This window comes from Hemiscyllium ocellatum, chromosome 5, assembly GCF_020745735.1.
Source record: "Hemiscyllium ocellatum isolate sHemOce1 chromosome 5, sHemOce1.pat.X.cur, whole genome shotgun sequence".
In the NCBI taxonomy this organism is placed as follows: Eukaryota; Metazoa; Chordata; class Chondrichthyes; order Orectolobiformes; family Hemiscylliidae; genus Hemiscyllium; species Hemiscyllium ocellatum.
In genome coordinates this window covers 64,603,231-64,626,205 of record NC_083405.1, presented here as the reverse complement: position 1 = coordinate 64,626,205, position 22,975 = coordinate 64,603,231, and the positions used below count along the sequence as shown (strand labels likewise).

General features: G+C 40.7%; 1 protein-coding gene across 4 annotated transcripts in view; it reads left to right on the top strand.

The window, feature by feature from the left end:
- LOC132815728 (tyrosine-protein phosphatase non-receptor type 3-like) overlaps nt 1-22,123 on the top strand; it is a 215,342-nt gene extending 193,219 nt beyond the window's left edge. For all 4 annotated transcript variants that reach the window (XM_060824825.1, XM_060824826.1, XM_060824827.1 and 1 more), the window contains 3 exons: nt 9,079-9,230; nt 16,055-16,190; nt 21,624-22,123. In XM_060824825.1, the coding sequence (XP_060680808.1) occupies nt 9,079-9,230; nt 16,055-16,190; nt 21,624-21,713 (378 nt within the window). In that variant the 3' untranslated portion in view covers nt 21,714-22,123. The remainder of the gene's footprint in view (nt 1-9,078; nt 9,231-16,054; nt 16,191-21,623) is intronic.
- Nucleotides 22,124-22,975: the final 852 nt, after the last annotated feature.

Sequence of the window (22,975 nt, the reverse complement as noted above, 5' to 3'; positions counted from 1 at the left end):
TCTAATGGCAATGAAGTCACCAAAAGAGCAGCCAAATGTATTTGTAAATTAGAAGGGGATCTCCTTAATGTGAAACTGCTATGTGACCACAGGGACAGAATAATAAAAGTCTGTGCTGCCATGACACTTTCATATTTCAAGTGCCTCAAGTTCTATAGGTTTTCCACCAGGTATCTTCAACGAGTGACTTCTGGCAAACTTGGAAGATGTTATGAAGACCTCAGTGCTACCTGTAGTGAAAATTATGTTGTAGAGGCATAGAATTCGGCACAACAAAAAGGTCAGATTGAGCTCTGCTGCTTTGACTGATCGGGGACATTCATCAATTTGCTCCAGAATGGATCTTCAGGATTGTAATAGACCTCTGTTCTCTGGACAACATGGCACTATTGAGGGGACTGGAACTTGTGCCAGAGGGAAGTGGAAATTGGGAATTTATATTTTTGTACTTTGGATTTGAGGGAGAGCTGAAAAATGCCTTCCTGAGTGCATTGTTTATTGACATCCTAGGAGGAGAAGGAACAGCTTGCTTTGCAGTAGCACATCATTACTCAGGCCTTTTTCAAGCACCTTTCATTGAGAAGTGTGTTAGTGGTTTTGAAAGCCTCACAATCATGATCCTTGTGCAAACTCTGCCCCACATCTTGTTTTGACATGAGTGACAATTAAATGCTCAATGATAATGTGATATCTAATGCTGTCATCATTTCCCTGGGTCACTCACTCTCCTCTCATTACTAACTGCCTAAACTTTTGTTATCCTACTTACCTTTAGGACTTTCTCTTATATGGCTGCAATTCTAGCCCCAAGTATCTACCTCTCCCTGATGATGGAAAAAAAGGCAGACAATTGGAAGTATGAAAAGTGATCACTGTTCTTCATCCTTCAAGGTGGATGTGACTGTTTGCCATCTGAAGTGTTTAGTAGAGTTCTAGGGGTATATTGGTGACTGCTAAGCCCAAACTATACCAAGAAGGTTCTGCTGTAAATAAAACAGTATTATAGAGAATTGAGTTCTGGACGATTGCTGGCTCGGAATTTCCTTTCCTATTTTTATATTTTCTGTCTGCCAATGAAATGTAGCTTCATGATTAACTAAAGAAGTACCTCCTGGGCAAAAAACTTAGAGGCTGACTTTGATCTACAAAGCAACACAGCTTAGAGGAAATATTGCTTATTGCTCCTAAGGTAACTAAACCTTTTCCTACACTCAAGCACCACATTTTCACTACTGACCGTGCTCTGGCTGATAGCCATTCCTGCTTTATGAGGCTGTTGGTCTCCTGTCATCTTGAAGGAAATGAATTCTTTTGCCCTCACTCGACCATTCATCATCTGTAGGGAGCAGTCTTTCCAAGTTTTTCACTGGTAAAACAGTTCTGTATTCCTTCACATTGTTTATAAAGTGTAATCTCTACTGACATTGGGAGTCCTGCAGGGTTCCAATAAAGTAGAGATTCTTCATTGCTTATTTCAGTATATTTATCCTCCTCGATTGGAGAATCGAAAGCCAGAATGGTAATTAGTTTGCTACAGGAATGGACAGTGGCACGGCATACAATGTAAGTAGTTGGGTTCCTGGCTGAATTAATCTACCTTTCAGGCAAGGAATAAGTTGACAAGATTTTGCCCTATGCTTCTTGGGAAGTACCTGCTGAGCCTGCAAGTGCATAAGAAAAGAATTATCAGAATTATGTGGAACAAGATGGAAGTACTTAGTGCCTCGGAGCTTTGTGTTGTGTCAACTTCAGTTTTTGACTTGCATAAATGACCTGAATCCAGAAATTTAAGACAAGGTGGTCAGATTTGTAGATGATACAAAACTGAGAGGGGAAATGTGTGTGAATAGATAGAATAATTAAGTAAACGTTAGTGCAGAGTATTACAATACAGACCAAATCAGCCTTTCTAGCTCTGAATTTGCAATACAGTAAAATTTAACAGTTGAAGATCCACAATATTCACTCCAATGGCTCCTAAGCAGACTTTTGAATAAACGATCCCAGACCTTTTGAACAATTAATTTCCAGACACCAGTTTTGTACCTTCAACAAAAGACTTGCTACTTAGTCAATACATTAACTTTAGCAGAAAGAAAATTAAGCATCATAGTAATCTAATTAATGTTTGTTTTAAACGTGAAACTTTCATTTTCAGGCTCTGTTCACACACAGCGAATTAAGGAATCAATACAATTAAGGAATAAATAAAAGACTGGCCAGATGACTTAATCAGCTTCCCTGATGTGTTGTTTCACAAATGTAGGTGTGAACTCCTTGGCTATTTTCTTGGAGCCATGGGCCAGGGTCACCTTAGTTCTTGAAGTAAACAAAGCTTGTTTGATGTGTTCTTTTCCTTTTATCACAAACTGCTTCAAAGTCCACAAGTCATTATCAGCTAACGGCTCTTGGTTCACAGCTCCAAACCAAAATCAATAACATAATAAAAATAATAATAAAATCAGTGAGGGTTCCAACAAGAGACAATGCACATTCAAACTTCTGTAAAGGAAGAATAGAAATCGTGCAGAGTCTTTGTAAGATATTAAATATAGCTGAGGATGAAACTGAAAGAAACCTAGGAGTTTAGGAAAACTCAAAATTGTGCATGACTAATACTAATATACAATTTTTTGACGTAACCAAAAAGATTGAGGGCAGAGTAGTAGTCATCTGCATGGACTTTAGTAAAGCATTTGACAAGGTATTGCATGGTAGACTAACTATAAGTTAGATCATGTGGGATTCAGGGAGACCTTGGCAATTTAATACAAAATTGGCTTAATGGCAGGAAATGAAGGGTGGTGTTAGAGGACTGCAAGCCTGTGACCAGTAATGTTCTATAGGAATCAGTGCTGGCTCAACTTTGTTTGACATTTTATATAAACGATTTGGATGAGAACTTAGGAGGCGTGGTTGGTACATTTGCAGATGACACCAAAATTGGTGGTACAATCGACAGTAAAGAATCCTGATCAATTGGAGTGGCAGATGGTGTTTAATTTGTATTTTGGTAAAACAAACACGGGCAGGAGTTATGCAGTTAATGGTAAGGCCCAGGGTAGTCTTGTAGAACAGACACCAAGGGGGTCAGGTACATAATTCTTTGAAATTTGTGTCACAGGGTGGGTAAGAAGGCAGTTCGCACACTTTCCTTCGTTGGTCAGACCATTGAGTGTAGGAGTTGGGATGTCATGTTGCAGTTGTACAGGACCTGTACAGGTTAGGCCTCTTGTGGAGTACCATGCACAGTTTTGGTCACCCTACTATAGAAAACATATTATTAAATTGGAGAGTGTTCAGAAATAAATTACCAGGATTTTGCTAGGGCTGGTGGGTTTGAGTTAGAAAGACCGGCTGGAACTTTTTTCAAGTTGAGGAGTGATCTTATAGAGGTTTATAAAGTCATGAGGGACATAGATCAGGTGAATAGCAAAGATCTTTTCCCTCAGGTAAAGGAGTTGAAAACTAGGGAGCATATGTTTAAAGTCAGAGGACAAAGACTTAATAGGGACCGATGGGGGAAACTTTTTCACACAGGATGGTTAGTATGGGGAATGAACTGCCAAAGGAAGTGGTGGATGCAGCTAAAATTACAACATTTATAAGACATTTAGATCAGTACATGAATAGTCAAGTTTAAGAGGGTTATGGACCAAATGCAGGCAAGAGGGGCTAGTTTATTTTGGGAAACTTGGTTGGCATGGATTAGTTGGACCAAAGAGTTTAACTCTATGCTGTGTGACTTTGTGACAACCAACAAGACTCCTGAAATGTTGAGTTATAGTGCCAAAAGGATAAAGTATAGGTCTTTGAAGGCAGAAATGAACCTTTGTAATGTTCTGTTCCGATTTTGCCATGATTGCTATATTCAGTTTTCAAGGCTAAGAAGCAAGAGAGACGGTGCAGGTAAGCACTTTGACTGTTCCCCTGTATCAAGTGTCAGAAGGATGAAAACTAGATATATTCAGTGTAGACCATCTGGAAAGGAGAATCTGAGAGGTGATATTCTATATAGTTTTGCACCCTCATTAGACAAAATCAGGCAGTTGCAGGACAGAAAATCCATCAATTGAAAATAATGTGTGAACATTGTTGTGAAAGTAACCCTGTTATGTTATGCTAGCAATAAGTTTAGTTTACTGCAGCCTACAGTATAATTACATTAAAACTTTATAGTCAAGTCTTCTTACTTTCTGATGCACTAGCTCAGGTTTAAATTCTATTGATATAAATGTAGTTTCTATGTGTAATTATAAAATTGTTTGACAGCATTTTTAACCACTTGTAACGTAAAAATCACTGTCGGCATTTTTCTCTTGCAGAAATGTAGAAAAATCTAAGCAATTTATTTTATTCTAGAAGGATTAGGGAAAGAAAGGATTGGTGCACGAGAATCTTTTCTTTAATTTCTAATAATTAATTGTATAAGAACATAATAATGGTATAAAAATCGTGCTCAAGGTGAGCTACTGGTATGGATTGAGGATTGGCTGTCTGACAGAAGGCAGAGAGTTGGGATAAAAGGTTCTTTTTCAGAATGGCAGCTGGTGACAAGCGGTGTCCCACAGGGTTCAGTGTTGGGGCCGCAGCTGTTCACATTATATATTAATGATCTGGATGAAGGGACTGGGGGCATTCTAGCGAAGTTTGCTGATGATATGAAGTTAGGTGGACAGGCAGGTAGTACTGAGGAAGTGGGGAGGCTGCTGAAGGATCTAGACAGTTTGGGAGAGTGGTCCAGGAAATGGCTGAGAGGCAAGGATGGAATGGATGGTCGGAATCATCTTCACAGGGTGTAATGTCAGTTACTCAGGGGCATAGGTTTAAGGTAAAAGTAGATCAGTTTAGAGGAGAAGTGAGTGGCAAGTTTTTACAGAAGGTGCAAAGTGCTTAGAATGCAATGCCATAGCAGGCAGATACATTAGCAACACTTAAGAGGCCCCTTGACGGATCTATGAATAGACAGGGAGTAGAAGGATATGGACCATGTAGAGCCAAAAGGTTTTTCGTTTCAGTAGACATCTTGTGTCAGCACAATCTTATGTGCCTATTCCTGTGCACTGTGCTCTCCTTTGTGGAGGAAAATCCGCAGTGCTCTTAAGAAAGGCGTTCCAGGATTTGACCAGTGGTCAGTGCCATAGTTTTCGGTCAGGACCGTCTGTGGCATAGAGAAGAACTTGCAGGTGGTGCTATTCCCATGTGACTGCTGCCATTTCCTTCGAGTTGATCGAAGTTGTGGGTTTAAAACGTGCTGTCAAAAGAGCTTTAGTGAGTTACTGCAGTGCAGCTTGTAAAGGTACACACTGTTACCATGTGTGTCAGTGATGAATCAAGTGAATGTTGAAGGTAGTAGTTGTGGAGCTAATCAAATAGACTACTTTGTCGTAGATTCTGTCAAACTTTGAGTGTTGTTAAACTAACACTTATTCAGGAACATCGATAATATTCTGTCACACTGTGAATTTGTGCCTTTATCGATAGCTTTGGCAAGACAAAGAGGTGGTTTACTCACCATAGACTTCCTTAACTCTAACCAGCTGTTGTAGCCGAAGTATTTATATGGTTGGTCCAGTTCCATTTCTGGTCAGTAATAAACTGCAGGTTGTTAATGGGGAAATTCAGTGATGATAATTCCATTGAATCTCGAGAGGCTATGTTTAATTCTTTATTCAGCTTCTCTGTTCTTTTTGCCAAACTGGATAACCTCATTTTCCTGCATTACACTCCTCTGTTATTTATTTGTCCACTCACTTACTTATTCTAGTTTTATCTCTTTGTAGGTTCTTAGTGTCTTTCTTACAACTTCCTTGCAAGCATTAATTCCTCCAGCACCAGTTAGTTTCAGTTTTCCAATCCTTTATTCACTTTGGTCTTTTACGCCAAGCTCCTATTTTGTGTAGTAATATTTAAATGGCATCTTATTGAATACCTTTTGGAAATCCAAATGCACTACATTTACTGGTTCCTTCTATCCACCCTGACCATTTCATGCTCAAAGAACTCTTATGAACCTTGTGCAATGTGATTTCACTTCCATATTGACTCCTCTTGACTGTATTATGATTTTCTATGTGCCCTCCCATTATTTGCCCAATAATGAATTCCAGAATTTTTTTCAATGACTCCTTTTAGGCCAATTAGACACAGTTTCCTACTTTGTGTCTATCTTTCCTTTAATAGGTCCATATTGCTTGTGATCTTGCAAGCTGCTGGGTCCTTTACTGAATATAAGAAAGTTTTGGAAGATTACACCCAATGCACCCACTACCTGCAGCTTCATCATTCAAGACCCTAGGATGCAGACAGTCAGGTTGAAGAAACTTGTCAACCTTTAACATTAGAACTTAACAGTACCCTTTCCTCTAGTGACAAAGATTATTTTAAATTCCTTCCTCACTTTTTGCATCCTAATTTTCTACCGTCATTGGCTTGTTTATAATGTCTTCTACTATGAAGACAGATACAAAATATTTGTTCAAAGTTTTTGCTACTTCCTTTGTTTCCACTTCTGTTCCCCACTCTCATCCTCTGAAGATTCATTACTTTAGCTACTGTCTTCACATTTATATTCTTATCGAAGTACTTACTCTCTCTTTAAACATATTTCTTACAAGTTCTCTCTCATATTCTTTGGTTTCTAAAGATTTTAGCATGCACAATATTTTGCAACAACATTTGTCTTTTCTTTAAATTTGATGGTATCTTTACCTTAGTTAGCTGTAGATGTTGCAGATAGTCTTTAGAGACTGTCTTTCTTCATGGATTTTATTTTGTTGAGAATTATGTTACATTTCATCAAATGTCTGCCACAGTTTATCTGTTTTGCATATTCATCTAGTTTCCAGGCCAGGTCAGCTCAGCTAACACTGTCTACATATTCCTGTAGCTGCCTTTATTTAAGTTTGAGACTCCAGTTTCTAATTCAAATATCTCATCCTCAAACTAAATTTGAAATTCTATCATGCTGTGATTACTCTTGCTGAGAGAGGATCTTTAAAATTAGATTGGGTAATGTGTAATCAGACAACATTAAGTAACAATCTAAAATAATCTCATTCCCTGTTTGGTTCCACAACATATTAGTCCAAGAAACTGAGTTGGATGCTCTCCATTAACTTGTCCTCCAAGGCTACATTTGCCAGTAGATTTATCCTCTCTAAATGAAGAGTAAAGTTGTGCAAGATTATTGCAGTACCTTTCTTATGTGCTCCCATTAGTTTTGGACTTATGCCTGCCCTACATGTAGCTACTGTCAAGTGGCATTTGGTCTATTCCCACCAATAAATCCTTTCCTTGTGATTTAACACCACCCAAAATGATCCTTTACCTTCCAAGCCTAGATAAGTTTGACTACTGTACTGATCTCGTCCTTTTTTAATAGATCTGTGATGCCTCCTTTACCTTTCTGCCAAACTATTGAAATGTTAAGTTATCAGCTTTGGTCAGCACTGATTGCACGGTCTTTTAAGGACATTTCTTGTTCATCCAAATTCTGTTTACTGCATCAACCTTTTAACGTTACATTCTGTTTCTGAAAGCAATACTTTGACAATTGAAAACAGATCTTTTTTGTTTATTCATTTGTGGGATGTGGGTGTCACTGGCTAGTCAGTATTTATTGTTCATGAGAAAGTGGTGGTGAGCTGCTGCCTTGAACCGTTGCAGTCCACCTGCTGTGGGTTTACCCACAATGCCATTAGGGAGGGAATTTCAGGATTTGACTCAGTGACAGTGAAGGAACGGCGATATATTTCCAAGTCAGGATGATGAGTGGCTTCAAAGGGAACTTGAAGGTGGTGGTGTTCCCATGAATCTGCTGCCCTTATCATTCTAGGTGGAAGTAGTCATGGGTTTGAATTGTCTGACGAGCTTTGAATTTCTGCAGTGCATCTTGAAGATAGACAATACACACTGTTGCTACTGAGCATTGGTGGTGGAGGGACTGGATGTTTATTTATGTGGTGCCAGTCAAACGGGCTGCTTTGTCCTGTGTCAAGCGTCTTGAGTGTTGTTGGGGCTGCTCTCATCCAGCAGGCCAGGCAGCATCCGAGGAGCAGGAGAATCGACGTTTCGGGCATAAGCCTTTCTTCAGGACCACACTTTTCAACTCTGGTCTCCAGCATCTGCAGTCCTCACTTTCTCCTAGCTGCTCTCATCCAGGCAAGTGGGGGGTATTCCATTACACTTCTGACTTGTACCTTGCAGATGGTGGACAGGTTTTGAGGAGTAAGGAGGTGAGTTACTCACTGCAGTATTCCTAACCTCTGACCTGCTTTTGTAACCACTATGTTTATGTGGTGAGTCCAGTTGAGTTTCTGGTCAATGATAACCCCCAGGGTGTTGTTAGTGAGGGATTCAGTGATGATAACACTATTGAATGTCAAGGGGTAGTGATCAGATTGTCTCATATTGGTGATGGTCATAGCCCGGTATTTGTGTGATGTGAATGTTCCTCAATGCTTTCTGTTAATTTGAATATTTGTTTTCCTATTTTGTGAATACTGTTGGTAAGCATTCTATTTTGCTGTTCCTACTGATACTAATCTTGGTGATAAGTGTCTCAAATGGGGGGGAGAATAAATTCTGTCCTGAGCAAGTCAGAAATTTGGAGCAGGCTAATTTTCTACTGAAGATTTTTTTTTTCCCCCAGAGAAAAGTAATCATTCCAAGAAACATTTCTTCACTGTAAAACAGGAGATACCAGAAAAATTTCATGATGCCTACCATTCTCTTTCTGCCAAAATAGCAATGTCACCAGAAGCAATTTCAAAAACAATTCCTTTTATAATTCTGCTTCGCTAAATAAAGTATTGACATGTGGGTGTATGTTTAACCATGGATCATTAAACTAAATAAGTTGTATAGATTTTTCTTTTTTAATCAATTCTGGTGAAAGGTCCCGCCCAAAGGTTAACCTGTGTTTCTCTTTTTAGTTACTAACAGATGAATTGCATGTCCCAACATTTTCTGTTTTTCTTTAATCTCAGAATTGGCAACAATCTGAAGTAAATATTAATAAAGAACAAGATGACAAAAAATCATCAATTTCAACTTTGTGTTTTTCTGTTGATGCAGACGGGCCTAGAACGTGGTGTCAGTCATCTTCAGTACGTAGCATGGCCTGATCATGGCGTTCCTGATGATCCAATGGATTTCTTTGACTTTGTGACTTGTGTGAGACAGAAAAGAATCGGAAGAGACAATGAGCCAGTTATTGTTCATTGCAGGTACTTATTTTCTTTTCAGCAGGGAAAGCAATTACGCATACTCTCTTGCTGAGTTTGGATGCAACTGTAAGGTAGATCTACAGGAAGACTTGACAACCCCTTTATTGTCTCAGTAATGAAGACAAATCCTCAGGTTGAGAATTTGACATCTGCAGTAGGTTATAGTTTCCTGACTAAATTAACATGCATTGCTTTGAGCAAAATAAACCTTTTAATTGGGTCCATTTGTGTTAGCTACTATAACACTATTTTAAAGTTGAAGTTTAATAGAGGTGTAACTTTTAAGTACTTTTACAAAAATGTGAATTTTGCATCTGGAATCACACTGGCAAAGATACCATTATTTTGGTTTGTCATTTCAAGTGATGCAGTAGGTAAATTTTACATTTTTTTAATGTGGCTAGTAAGGCTTCCTCACTGTAAACTGCATTATATTGAACCCTTGCATACTTACCTTACAATCTGATTTTGTTTTTTTAAATATATTTGTGGAATGTAGATTAATCATGACTAATTGCCCCCAGTTGTGATGTTGCACACTTCCTGAACTGTGCAGTCTGTGTGGCAGGAGTTCACCCATTGTGCTGCAAAGGAGGGAGTTCCAGGATTTTATCTCAGGAGCAGTGTAAGACTGATGTATTCCCAATTCAGAATGGTCTGTTAATTGGAGGGAAATTTGCAGGTAATAATATTCCCATGCACCTGCTAAGAGTTGCGGATTTGGAAGTGCTTTTGAAGGAGCCTTAGCGAGTTGTACTTTGCAGATAATACACACTGTTCCCATTGCACATTGCTGGAGAGCGTGAAAGTGATGGGATAGTTGTCCATCCAGCAGGATGATGGCTTTTCTTTTCATTTATTCGTTCATAGAATATAAACGTTGCTGTCTATCCCAACATTGATTTCCCATTCCTAATTGCCCATGAGATAGTGGAGAGAGGAAATGGCGATATTGGTGATGGGACTGCAAGTGAAGTGCGCTGCTTTGTTGTTGGAGCTGAACCCATCCAAGCAAGTGGGGAATATTCCATCACATTTCTGACTTGTGCCTGATAGATGGTGAGAAAGCTAGGTGAACTATTCCATGAAACCAGAAGATTTCAGAGCAGAAGTAGACCATTTAGTCCATTATGCCTGTTCTGCCATTCACTGAGATCATAGCTGACCTGGTAACCCTCTAGTCCACTTTCATTCCTATTTTCTACAACCCTTAATTCTGTTGCTTAAAAATCTGTCAGTGTCAGCCTTGAATGTATTTAATGACCCAGTCTCGATAGCCCTCTGCAGTAAAGATTTTCACAGATTCACTACCCTCTGAGAAAGGAAATTCTTCCTCACCTCTGTTATAAATGTGTGACCTATTACTCTGAAATTATGCTTTCTGGTACTAGACTCTAGAGGAGAAAAAATCATTTCAACATTTACCTCATCAAGTCCATTTAGAATTTTTGCATACTTCAATAAGGTTGCCTCAATGTTACTAAATTCCAATAAACACTGGCCAAACCTACTCAGCCTCTCCTCAAAAGCCTGTCCCTCCAAATCCAGGATCAGTCTTGTGAGCCTTGTCTGGACTGTCTCCAATGCCAGTATACTTTTCCTTGGATGAAGGGCCCAAAACTATTTATAGTATTCCAGCTGTGATCTGATTAATGCATTATGTAGTTTTAGCAAAACCTCCCTACTTTTATACTGTATTCCCTTTGAAATAAAAACCAATGTTCAATTCACCTTCTAGATTACCTGCTGAACTTGAGTGCTAGCTTTCTGTGGTTCATGGAGAGGACTCCCAAATTCCTGTTCTGTAGCTTTGTACAATTAACTTGCTACAGAATTCTAGCTTCTGATCTGCTCTTACAGTAATAGTATTTATTAGTTCACTTTCTGGTCAATGATAATCTTGTAGGAGATTGACTGTAAGAGGTTCAGCAGTGGTAATATCATTAAATGTCAAAGGCTCATGGTTAGATTCTCTCTTGTTGGGAATGGTCATTGCCCAACGTTGTGTGGCACACATTTTAACTTGCTTTTCAACCCAAGCCTGACTGCTGTCCAGGTCTTGCTGCATGAAGTTGCTCTCTTGTCTGCGGAATGCTGAACATTGGTGCAGTCACCTGTGGACATCATCACTTATGACCTTATGCTGAAAGGAGGATCATTGATCAATTAGCTGAGATGGTTGGGTTTAAGAAACTACTCTGAGGAACTTTAGCAATGATAAAATAATGGACCATCAGCAGCCACAATCCACCCTTCCCACACCAATAATTCTGATTAGCTGTTATTTTGCTAAGGCGTTCGTTCAAATGCTGCATAATATGAAAAGCTGTCATTATAAACTCCATATTTGATTAGATTAGATTCTCTACAGTATGGAAGCAGGCTCTTCAGCCCAACAAGTCCACACCGACCCTCCGAAGAGTAACCCACCCAGACCCATTCCCCTAGCCTATATTCACCCTGACTAATGCACCTAACGCTATGGGCAATTTAGCATGGCCAATTCACCTGGATTGTGGGAGGAAACCGGAGCGTCCAGAGGAAATCCATGCAAATATGGGAAGAATGTCCAAACTCCACACAGCCGATTGCCCGAGGTGGGAATAGAACCCGGGTCCCCCGTGCTGCTCCTTTTTGGATAAATAATGTATTGAGGTCAGGTGCTGAGTATCCCTGACAGAATCCAAACTGAACATTAGTGAGCATATCATTGCTGAGCATCTAGTGCTGTCATCAACACCTACCCTACTTATGATCAAGAGTAGACTGATACAGTGGTAATGGGCTGCGTTGGATTTTTCCTCCTGTAGTGCACCTCCTCTGATGCTGCCTGACTTGCTGTATGAGCCCTTCATCAGGAATGATAAAGGGCTCCTGCCCAAAATGTCGATTTTCCTGCTCACCACCTTGAGCCAGTCTGGTTAATATGCCCTTCACGATTTTGCCAATGCAGTCAGCAGCCATATAACTTAGCATCTTGATAGTCATTGAAGTTGCCCACTCAGAGTATATTTGATGCTATTGCTACCTTCACTGCTTCTTCCAAGTGACGTTAACATTGAAAGATATAAATTCATTGAAGGAGGGCAGCGATTAATGCAATGTATCTGTTTTCCATGTTTGATTTGATGCCATGAGACTTGATTGGTCGGAATCAATATTGAGGGCACCTAAGGTTACTCTCTTTTCTTGCCTTGCTGGATCTGCCATGCCAATGAAACAGGACATACATAGGAAATATGTTGGGAAATTTGGAGAATTGGACCAATTTTTCCAGCTCTCCCAGTTTTACCACAAGTCCATATATGGTAGTGAACTTAACATTGTCAGGTTGCATTCTAAAGTTATACAGAATGCATTCACCAATCTGTGAGAATACATTTTAGTCCACAATTACATCATATTTTTTCTTGCCTTCCATCTGTTCAGCAATGTTCCTTTTACTGTCATGCACTACACTCTGAGAATCACCACCTTTATTTTAAAGAGCATTATTATCGTTTAGAGCTACTGATTGTTTAAAAGGCACTATGCTGAGATTACCATATTACTAGGCTACTGCTAAAGATTTTTCTTTTGTTTTCCTTGTTGCTACCAAGGTATTTGAAAAGACTGTGTGCCATTTATTTCTATTCTTTGTACTAAATTGCATTATAATTTCCCTCCCATGCTTGCGTTATTTGTAGAAACATGGGAATAATATGATATTGAAAGCCAGACCGCTCACACTGCATCTGAATTGATTTTGTCTTGCTTTGCATCTTCAAGCCAGAATATATTGGCAAAGAGGCACATACGAAGTTAGTGAGCAAGAGGAAGCCACTTGATCCATTAAGACTGAAGTGGGTACTGCAGATGCTGGAGATTAGAGTCAAGATTAGTGTGGTGCTGGCAAAGCACAGTAGGTCAGGCAGCATCCGAGGAGCAAGAAAATCGATATTTCAGGCAAAAGCCCTTCAATAAGGGCTTTTGCCCGAAACATCGATTTTCATGTGCTTTTCCAGAACCACTCTAATCTTGACAGTTGATCCATTAAGCCTACATCACAGAACCATACTATCTGGAACATTATGATAATGTACTGATTCCAACAAACATAGTAAATTTGTTTTTTGCCCATCATAGAGTCTTAAAGAAGTACAGCACAGAAACAGACCCTTCGGTTAAACTCATCCATTCTGACCAAGTATCCTAAATTAATCAAAGTCCCAATTGCCAGCATTTGGCCCACATCTCTCTCAATCCTTCCTATTCACATGCCCGCACAGATGCCTTTTAAATGTTGTAATTGTTCCAGCCTCCACCACTTCCTCTGGCAATTCATTCCATACATGAAGCACCCTCTGTGTGTAAAAAATTCCCCCTTGAGTCCCTTTGTAATTTTTTCCCTCTTACCTTAAATCTATGCCCTCTAGTTTTGGACTCCTCCACCCCAGGGAAAAGACCTCTATTCACCCTATACGTGCCTTTTATGATTTTATAAGCCTCTATAAGGTCACTCTGCATTCTCTGTCCCCGCGTGGAAAATAGCCTCTTTGTATTCGGCCTCTCCCTTTGGCTCAAATCCTTCAACCCTGTCAACGTCCTTGCAAATCTTTTCTGAACTCTTTCAACTTTCACAACATCCTTCTTCGAAGTATGGAGACCAGAACTGCATGCAGTATTCCAAAGGTGGCCTCACCGATGTCCCCTACAACCTCAACATGACTGCTAGCTCCTATACTCAATGCACTGACTAATAGCATCAAGCTACCAAACTCCTTCACTGCAACTCCACTTTCAGGGAACTATCCAAGGTCTTTTTGTTCAGCAACACTACCAAGGGCCTTACGATTAAGTGTATGAGTCCTACTCTGATTTGCCTTTCTAAAATGCAGCACCTCGTATTTATCTAAATTGAACTCCATCTGCTACTCCTCAGCCCATTGGCCTATCTGGTCAAGATTCACCCATAATCGTTTAAGTGATAAAGTTGACAGATAAAATAATTTCAAAATCATAATTGAGAGCCTTCGACTGCAAGTGTAGCTCAAACATTTTTTTTAGTCCTGGTGTTGTATAGGCACACTGCCTAATCATGAACACTTCCATACACAGGAGGTTTTGAATTTCAAGCATCCAATGTACAAATGCTCGTAATTAAAAAAAAAATCCAGTTGAATACAGGAGTGTAATTTTTAACAGTCGAGAGTGTGTTGCTGGGAAAGCACAGCAGGTCAGGCAGCATCCGAGGAGCAGGAGAATTGATGTTTTGGGCATAAGTCCTTCATCAGGAATGAGGCCTGTGGGCTGGCGCTGAGAGATAAATAGGAGCAGGGTGGGGTGGGTAGCTGAGAAAGCGGTAAGTGGATGAAGCTGAGGGAGAAGGTGATAGGTCAGAGGGGGGGGAAGTGATGGACAGGTCAGGAGGGCAGTGCCGAATTGGAGGCTTGGGACTGGATAATGTGGGGGGAGGAGAAATGAGGAAACTATTGAAATCCACATTTATCCCGTGTGGTTGCAGAGTTCCAAGGCGGAATTTGAGGTGTTTCTCCTCCAGATGTTGGGTGATGATGGTTTGGTGGTGGAGGCGGCGCAGGACCTGCATGACCTTGATGCTGTGGGAGCGGGAGTTGAAATGTTCGGCCATAGGGCAGTGAGGTTGGTGGGTGCGGGTGTCCCAGAGATGTTCTCTGAAACGATCCGCAAGAAGGCGTCCTGTCTCCCTGATGTAGAGGATACCACGTCGGGTGCAATTGATGCAGTAGATGACATTGGTAGAGGTACAGGTAAATTTCTGATGGTTGTGGAAGGATCCTTGGGGCTTTGGACAGAGGTGAGGGGAGTGGTGTGGGCGCAGGTTTTGCACGTTCTGTGGTGGCAGGGAAAAGTGCCAGGTGTGGGCTGGTGAGGGGTGTGGACTTGACGAGGGAGTTACTGAGAGAATGGTCTCTCCGAAACGCTGATAGGGGTCGGAAGGGAAATATATCTTTGGTGGTGGGGACTGTTTGGAGGTGGCAGAGGATGATGCAAATTATGCAGAGGTTGGTGGGTTTGACAATGAGGTCTTGGAGGGGGGTTCTGTCCTTGTTGCATTGGGAGAGGTGAGGTTCAAGAACTAATGTGCGTGAAGTGGAGGAGATGTGCTAGAGGGCATCGTCAACCACGTGGGAAGGAAAGTTGTGATCATGGAAGAAGGAGGCCATCTGGGACTTTCTGAGATGGAATTGGTCATCCTGAGAACAGATGTGGCAGAGGCAGAGGAATTGGGAATAAGGAATGGCATTTCTACAGGAGGTAGGGTGGGGGAGGAGGTGTAGTTTAGGTAATGCCCTAAACATCGATTCTCCTGCTCCTCGGATGCTGCCTGACCTGCTGTCCTTTTCCAGCAACACACTCTCGACTCTGATTTCCAGCATCTGCAGTCCTCACTTTCTCGTGTAATTTTTAACGCCCAATATAGTCATTTCCTGTACTTAGGAATAGCTGCTTTACATTTCCCTGCATTATGTTCCAAAGTGTGTAAAATGGACTTCAGAATGGAGCCTATGTAGAACCCTCGGGCTGCATGTGTCTGGCCTGTATTTAAGTTGGACACATGTGCATGTGCAATTGTGGCACGTGTAGAGCCGAACATTGTCATCAATGACAAATACAACCACTTTAAGGTTGTATAGTGCATTAAGTTTTACAATTTTTTTTAATATATGTGGATCACAATTATTATAGATCTAATTCAAGTCACTTTTTATAGAAGTAATTGGGTTATACTTAAGGTTTGTCAATATTAATTGTTTTGTCTTTCATCTGCAGTTGGTTTTATTTCTTTGCTGATTTATTTTCAGTGCTGGAATTGGTCGAACTGGTGTCCTTATTGCTATGGAAACGGCAATGTGTTTAATTGAAAACAGCCAACCTGTATACCCACTGGATATTGTTAGAACAATGCGAAACCAGCGTGCCATGATGGTACAGACGTCGGTAAGATTTTGATAATGTATGAAAAAATGAAGCCATTTATTGTAATTAAGTTTCCAGATCCTAAGAGAAACAGGACTGTTTTATGGTTTTTGGCCAATCTTTTATCCTCCCATTTCCCAGATTATTTCTTTTCTTTATTTTCCATCAATATCCTGCATTATTCCTTGTCTGAGACAGTGAGCAAAACATCATTTTCTGTGCCTTCATCAGTTGCAATTGTAAGTTGTTTTGAGATGTGTGAAATCTATGCAGATTTAGTCTCCTGTTTTCTGGAAATAGTAAACTTACTTCCTAACCTTATATGGCAACAGTAGACTGTAATCTCGATTTCAGTTGGATAATGCTTTGTAATTTTCATTTTCTGACAGAATACTAAATCAAGCCTTTTCAATCTTATGCACCATCTTGAATTCTGGAATGCACAGTTTCTGTCAGAACATAGAGTCAGGTAACACTGCAAGTCTGGCTCTACATCTTCCCACTGCTATCTGAACTAAATCTTGTTATCCCCTAAACTACTATTTTTCTGATACTGCTCTTGCACAGCTTCGAAGACTGGACTTGAATGTCAGAGCCCATATTTTCACATACACAGGTTTTCAAGTCCTTACTTATTTATCTCTACCAAACCTTACTGGCTAACTACCTTCATAGGAAGCTCACTCACCAAAAGTGCATCCAGTCTGTTCTGTTGTAACCCAGTAGTTGCATTCTCGTGCAACCTCATGTTATAGAAAATTGCACAATAGAAATGAAGCGATCTATGGGAAAAACAGAGTTGGGGCAAACACCAAAAAAAATCAGTAAAAGTTGTAACAAAAACAGTAGTTAGCCTGATACACATGATGTTAAAATCACGTATTTTAATGAAATAATATGATAAATTTAACACATTAAGGGGTTCCTGAGTTTGCTGAGTTATAGTATCATGAGAAAATGAGACCTGCAGATGCTGGAGAGTCAGACTTAAATTAGATTAGATTAGATTAGACTTAGTGTGGAAACAGGCCCTTCGGCCCAACAAGTCCACACCGACCCGCCGAAGCGCAACCCACCCATACCCCTACATTTACCCCTTACCTAACACTACGGGCAATTTAGCTTGGCCAATTCACCTGACCCGCACATCTTTGGACTGTGGGAGGAAACCGGAGCACCCGGAGGAAACCCACGCAGACACGGAGAGAACGTGCAAACTCCACACAGTCAGTCGCCTGAGTCGGGAATTGAACCCGGGTCTACAGGCACTGTGAGGCAGCAGTGCTAACCACTGTGCCACTGTAAGAGCCTGGAAAATGAACGCAGGTCAGGCAGAACCCAAGGACCAGGAGAATCACTGTTTCAGGCATTAGCCCTTCATCATGAATGGGAAGTGGGCTGAGAGATAAATGGGAGGTGGAGGTAGAGCTGGGGGCTAAGGTAGGTGGAATACCGATGGGTGAATGCAGGTTGGGGGGGGTGGTGGAGGTGATAGGTTGCTTGGGGGGTTGGTGGGGAAGGGTTGGAGCAGATAAGTGGGAAAGAAGATGGGTCAGGTCAAGAGGGCGGTACCAAGTTGGAGGTTTGGAATCTGGGATGGGCTGGGGAGAGTTGGAAACTGATGAAGTCACTGTTGATGCTGTGTGGTTGTAGGGATCCTAAGGCAGAAGATGAGGTGTCCTTACTCCTGTTGGCAGGTGGCTTTGATTTGGGAGTGGAGGAGGCCCAGGATTTGCATTTCATTGGGGGAGTGGGAAGGGGAGTTGAAGTGGTTGGCCACAGGGTAGTGAGATTGGGTGGTGTATGCAGAACAGAGATGTTCTCTGACTTACAGTACTGTAGTAAAACAGGGGCTGAGGGTCATCAACATCATCATTACTTTCAGGTGCAGGGTTAAGACGAAGTGGATGGCTATGGTTCGTTGTCCTTAGACTGTTTCTTAGGGGTTTGGCTTAAAAAAGGCATCTAGTTTTTGCTGAATTATCATCTTTCTTTTTTCATGAAGAAGTTGTTCATAGCGTTTCAGATAAGACCTTATGCCACAAATTGCAGTTTGCTGTGCAGTGTTCGGCATTGTAGTCATTGTCTTCTAAGATCTGCAACTGCTGCTCAACTTCCCGCGGGATAGAAGACAAAAGAGAAATGGAAAGTTCTCATGGTGCTGCATCCTGGATTACTTCATCTTCATCTCGAGCTTCATTATACCCCCCAGTAACAAGTTGTTGTAGATCAGCATGCACGTTTTCAAATCCAGCTTGGTTTACAAGAACAACGCAATGTTCTTTGATTGCTAGAAGCTCCCCTGACAGTTCAACGCTTTTAAAATCATGAAGAAAATCTGGGAGAAGTTTCTGCCAAACTGCATGCAAGCAATCCTTACTGACATCACCCCAAGGCCTCCACAGTAATGTCAATAGCATTCTTAATGTTAAAGCTCTTCCAAAATTGAAGAAAACCGTCCTCATTATCCCCATCAGTAGCTGCAACAGCTTCCTGAATATGCGCTTTAAATAATAAGTTTTAAAAGCTGCTATTGCATTAGGGTTTCAGATTGAATGAGAGAGATTGTGTTCAGAGGTAGAAATAGCACTTTGATGTTTTCAGAAAGTTCACCAATGGTGGGAGAACGGCTTGGTGCTTTGTCCAGAATGAGAAGAATCTTGAAATCCAAATCCTTTTTCCTCTAATAATTTCTAAAAACATCCTTGAGAACATCAACAACAAGGTTAGAAAAATCTGCTGTGTCATCCAACCTCTTTTGCTGGAAGGAAATACCTGGAGCAGACTTTACGTAACCGGGCATGGAATCCTATAATAGCCAATGGGAGTTCATGTTTAAAAAAATTGTTCCCCAATTTACAATCACGTTACAGCCAAATCGCATGGCAAGCAAATAAAATAATGTTGTGCAGTTTGCACCAGAATCTCCCATTATTGTTCTTGGTAGAGAAATTCCATACTGGAGACACAAAGTCAGAAAATTACATTTTCTTTAATTAGACAATAGACAATAGGTGCAGGAGTAGGCCATTCTGCCCTTCGAGCCTGCACCACCATTCAATATGATCATGGCTGATCATTCTTAATCAGTATCCTGTTCCTGCCTTATCTCCATAACCCTTGATTCCACTATCCTTGAGAGCTCTATCTAACTCTTTCTTAAATGAATCCAGAAACTGGGTCTCCATTGCCCTTTGGGGCAGAGCATTCCACACAGCCACCACTCTCTGGGTGAAGAAGTTTTTCCTCATCTTTGTCCTGAAACATGTTCCCTGCCTCCAGAGTGTCCAGTCCTTTAATAATCTGATATGTCTCAATCTGATCCCCTCTCCGTCTTCTAAATTCTAGGATATACAAGCCCAGTCGCTCCAGTCTTTCAGTGTAAGGTAGTCCCGCCATTCCAGGAATTGACCTCGTGAACCTATGCTGCACTCCCTCAATAGCCAGAATGTCTTTCCTCAAATTTGGAGACCAGATCTGTACACAATACTCCAGGTGTGGTCTCACCAGGGCCCTGTACAGTGCAGAAGAACCTCTTTGCTTCTGTACTCAATCCCTATTGTTATGAAAGCCAGCATGCTATTAGCCATCTTCACTACCTGCTGTACCTTCATTGACTGGTATACAAGAATACCCAGATCTCTTTGTACTGCCCCTTTACCGAAATTGATTCCATTGAGGTAGTAATCTGCCTTCCTGTTCTTGCCACCGAAGTAGATAACCATACATTTATCCACATTAAACTGCATCTGCCATGCATCTGACCACTCACCTAACCTGTCCAGGTCACCCTGTAATCTCCTAACATCCTCCTCCCATTTCACCCTGCCACCCAGCTTAGTATCATCTGCAAATTTGCTAATGTTATTCCTAATACCATTCCATCTTCTATATCATTAATATATATTGTAAAAAGCTGTGGTCCCAGCACTGATCATTGCGGTACCCCACTGGTCACTGCCTGCCATTTCGAAATGGAGCTGTTTATTACTACTCTTTGTTTCCTGTCAGCCAACCAACTTTCAATCCAAGTTAGTACTTTGCCCCCAATACCATGCACCCTAATTTTGCTCACTAACCTCCTATGTGGAACTTTATCAAAAGCTTTCTGAAAGTCCAGGTACACTATATCTACTGTATCTCCCTCGTCCATCTTCAGAGTTACATCCTCAAAAGATTCCAGAAGATTGATTTAAAATAATTTATCCTAACCTTCAGATCATTTAACCTCAATGTTCTTATGGCCAGAAAGCTGGAAACTGGAGAGTTGTATGTTGGGACAAAGCAGAATCTCAGACACAGCAGAGGCTGTGGAAATTGACTGAGAAGTAGAAGGTTCCGATGGACCACTTCCCCAATTTAGCACTGTCCAAAAGAATCCGTTCATGGTGGAGATTTGTTGGGTTCTGCTTCTGTTTGTAGCTAACCAAGAAACCTAGTCTAAATACTGGATGACCATTAAATCCAGTCCCAAAGTATCACCACCTGCCCCCCACCACCACCCCCCCCCGCCCCGCTCCGCTCTGCCAACGTTCACCTCCCTGACCCCTTACACCCACAGGAACCCTAATAACAGTCCCTCCAACCAGTTCCAACCCAATACAATTCATACTGCCGCAGCAGTCCTCCCACAACCCCTACCCCACTCTGATACCTGACAACCCACTGGGTCTCCATAGTATCTGGCTGTGCTGTTGGATACTCAAATCTCAGAACACAGCATACTGCCATCGATGAGGTTATGGTTTGACTTCCAACACCACCCCCTCCCCCACCCCCGCCACCAACCACCACCACCACCACCCCAAGCTATCCTGCATTGCAAGGGAACTGTGTTGCTTTAATTGGAATATCTAACTAGAACTGCAGAGCTCAGTATTAACAGGGAGACAAAATAGTGTGGATTAGCAATCTGACTGTGATTACTGATCCTCGGGATATCTGGGCCACTGTGACCTCAACCGTTACAAAGATCTCCAAATGTTTTGCAGAACATATGTGCACGCTACATTCTTTCAATACCATTTTTCAGGTCTTCCTCATTTTCTTTGCTCTACGTGTAATGATCATCTTTTCATTAATTTTACTTACTGTCTTCATACCTCAGTACATTGCCATCTCCATCCCTGTTTTCATAAACCTCCCAAGCATCCTTTTGTTCTACTCTGATTTTCCAAGAGAAAAACAGATCAAATGAAAAACTTGTCATTCCTTAACAAATGCTTTATAAGAGCTTCCTAGAAGTGCTTCAGATTTTGTGGCTATTCTTTGTGGGTGTTGGAAGCCATCTGTCATGTCATGAGTAGTGTATAATCTTTGAACAACAAGGTATGAACTGATGTTGTTCTTTCGCGCAAAATTATTGTATAGTTCTTTGTCATAGCCAATTGATATCATGTTTGTCCCAGTTTGAGTTAATGGAATCACATTTTAAGTGAGATTTAATTTTTTCAGAGTCAATACAAATTTGTATGTGAAGCCATCCTACGTGTGTATGAGGAAGGTTTAATTCACCCGTTGGAAGCATGCCAGGCTGCAAGTTAGTACCGGTGTCGGAGAATGTTGACTAATTTCTACACATTGAAACAAATCTGAAAATGTAGTGCACATCTCGGTGCTTGGTCTGCTCCATAAATCTGAAAGAAAGCCGCTTGACGATTGAACACATCTGACGACTAACACGTTACACTGATGGTTAAATAAGGAATATATCTGTAAATCTTTGTTAAATGGGCACCACATTTTATGATATTGTCCTGTGTTTCAAGTTATTAATTTTGTCATTCTGGCGTATCTTTTCAAGAAACTGCTGAGGACCAGGATGCCTTTGACATAAAAAAAGTTGATGGCAGTTAAAATTTAGTCCATGACACAACATATAACAGTGAACTTGTTTAAAGCCCAGTAATGCAATGGAAACAATTTAATAGTTCTGGTTAATGCTGCTAACTTTTTTTTTCCCCTTCATTTAATCACCTAATGGTTATTGGTTAAAAATGGTTAACTTCTGATTGTTTAGGATTATTTATTACTTAAATGTCATTTCATTCACAGGTTATAAACATCTTTATTCCACGAACTCAGAGCATATTTTAATTGGAAATCACTCCAGCTTTTTATACTGTAGGACAATACAGTTTAACTGTTAAAAAACAGACTCAGTGTGTGAATGTTGGTATGCACAGTTGGTGAAGTCACATATTTGACCCTTCTGATTCAACTAACGTTGAATGAATTTTTCATACATTTTAAGTAAGGAATCAAGAAGTGCAACACACATGCTGCAGTACATGTGATCCTTTATTGAGAATCATGTAAAATAGGGTGACTTGGTATTTAATTTAGTAGAGCTCCCAATTTTGAATCCCAGCTTTCACTTGGTGTTCGGATCTGTCTGTCCTCATAGGACATTATACTTCTCAACTAGTTCTTAGGCCATAGAATGGAGCTCTGGTTACATTCAGACTGAGGGAAAATGTCATGGAATCAGTCCCCAACAATTTCACAGAATTAGTGCAAAGCCACAAAGTCGGGGACTTCTGGCAAAAGGAAGGAGCAAGTAAACGAAAGATGGTTCAATTTGCCAAATATCAGAATGTTAGGTTATTCAGGCTGAATCAAATGTTTTATATATTATATTTTTGAACGTTCAAAATGTGGATACAATAAACCGTAGTAAATTAAAAATTTGGAATAATCTAAATAGTCCACTTCCTTTGCTGCAGTGAGAGACACTAACCTGGCTTGTCTTTCTGTGTTATTTGTCGAGTGTTTTTAGTTCTGGGATACACTACAATCCAATAGGA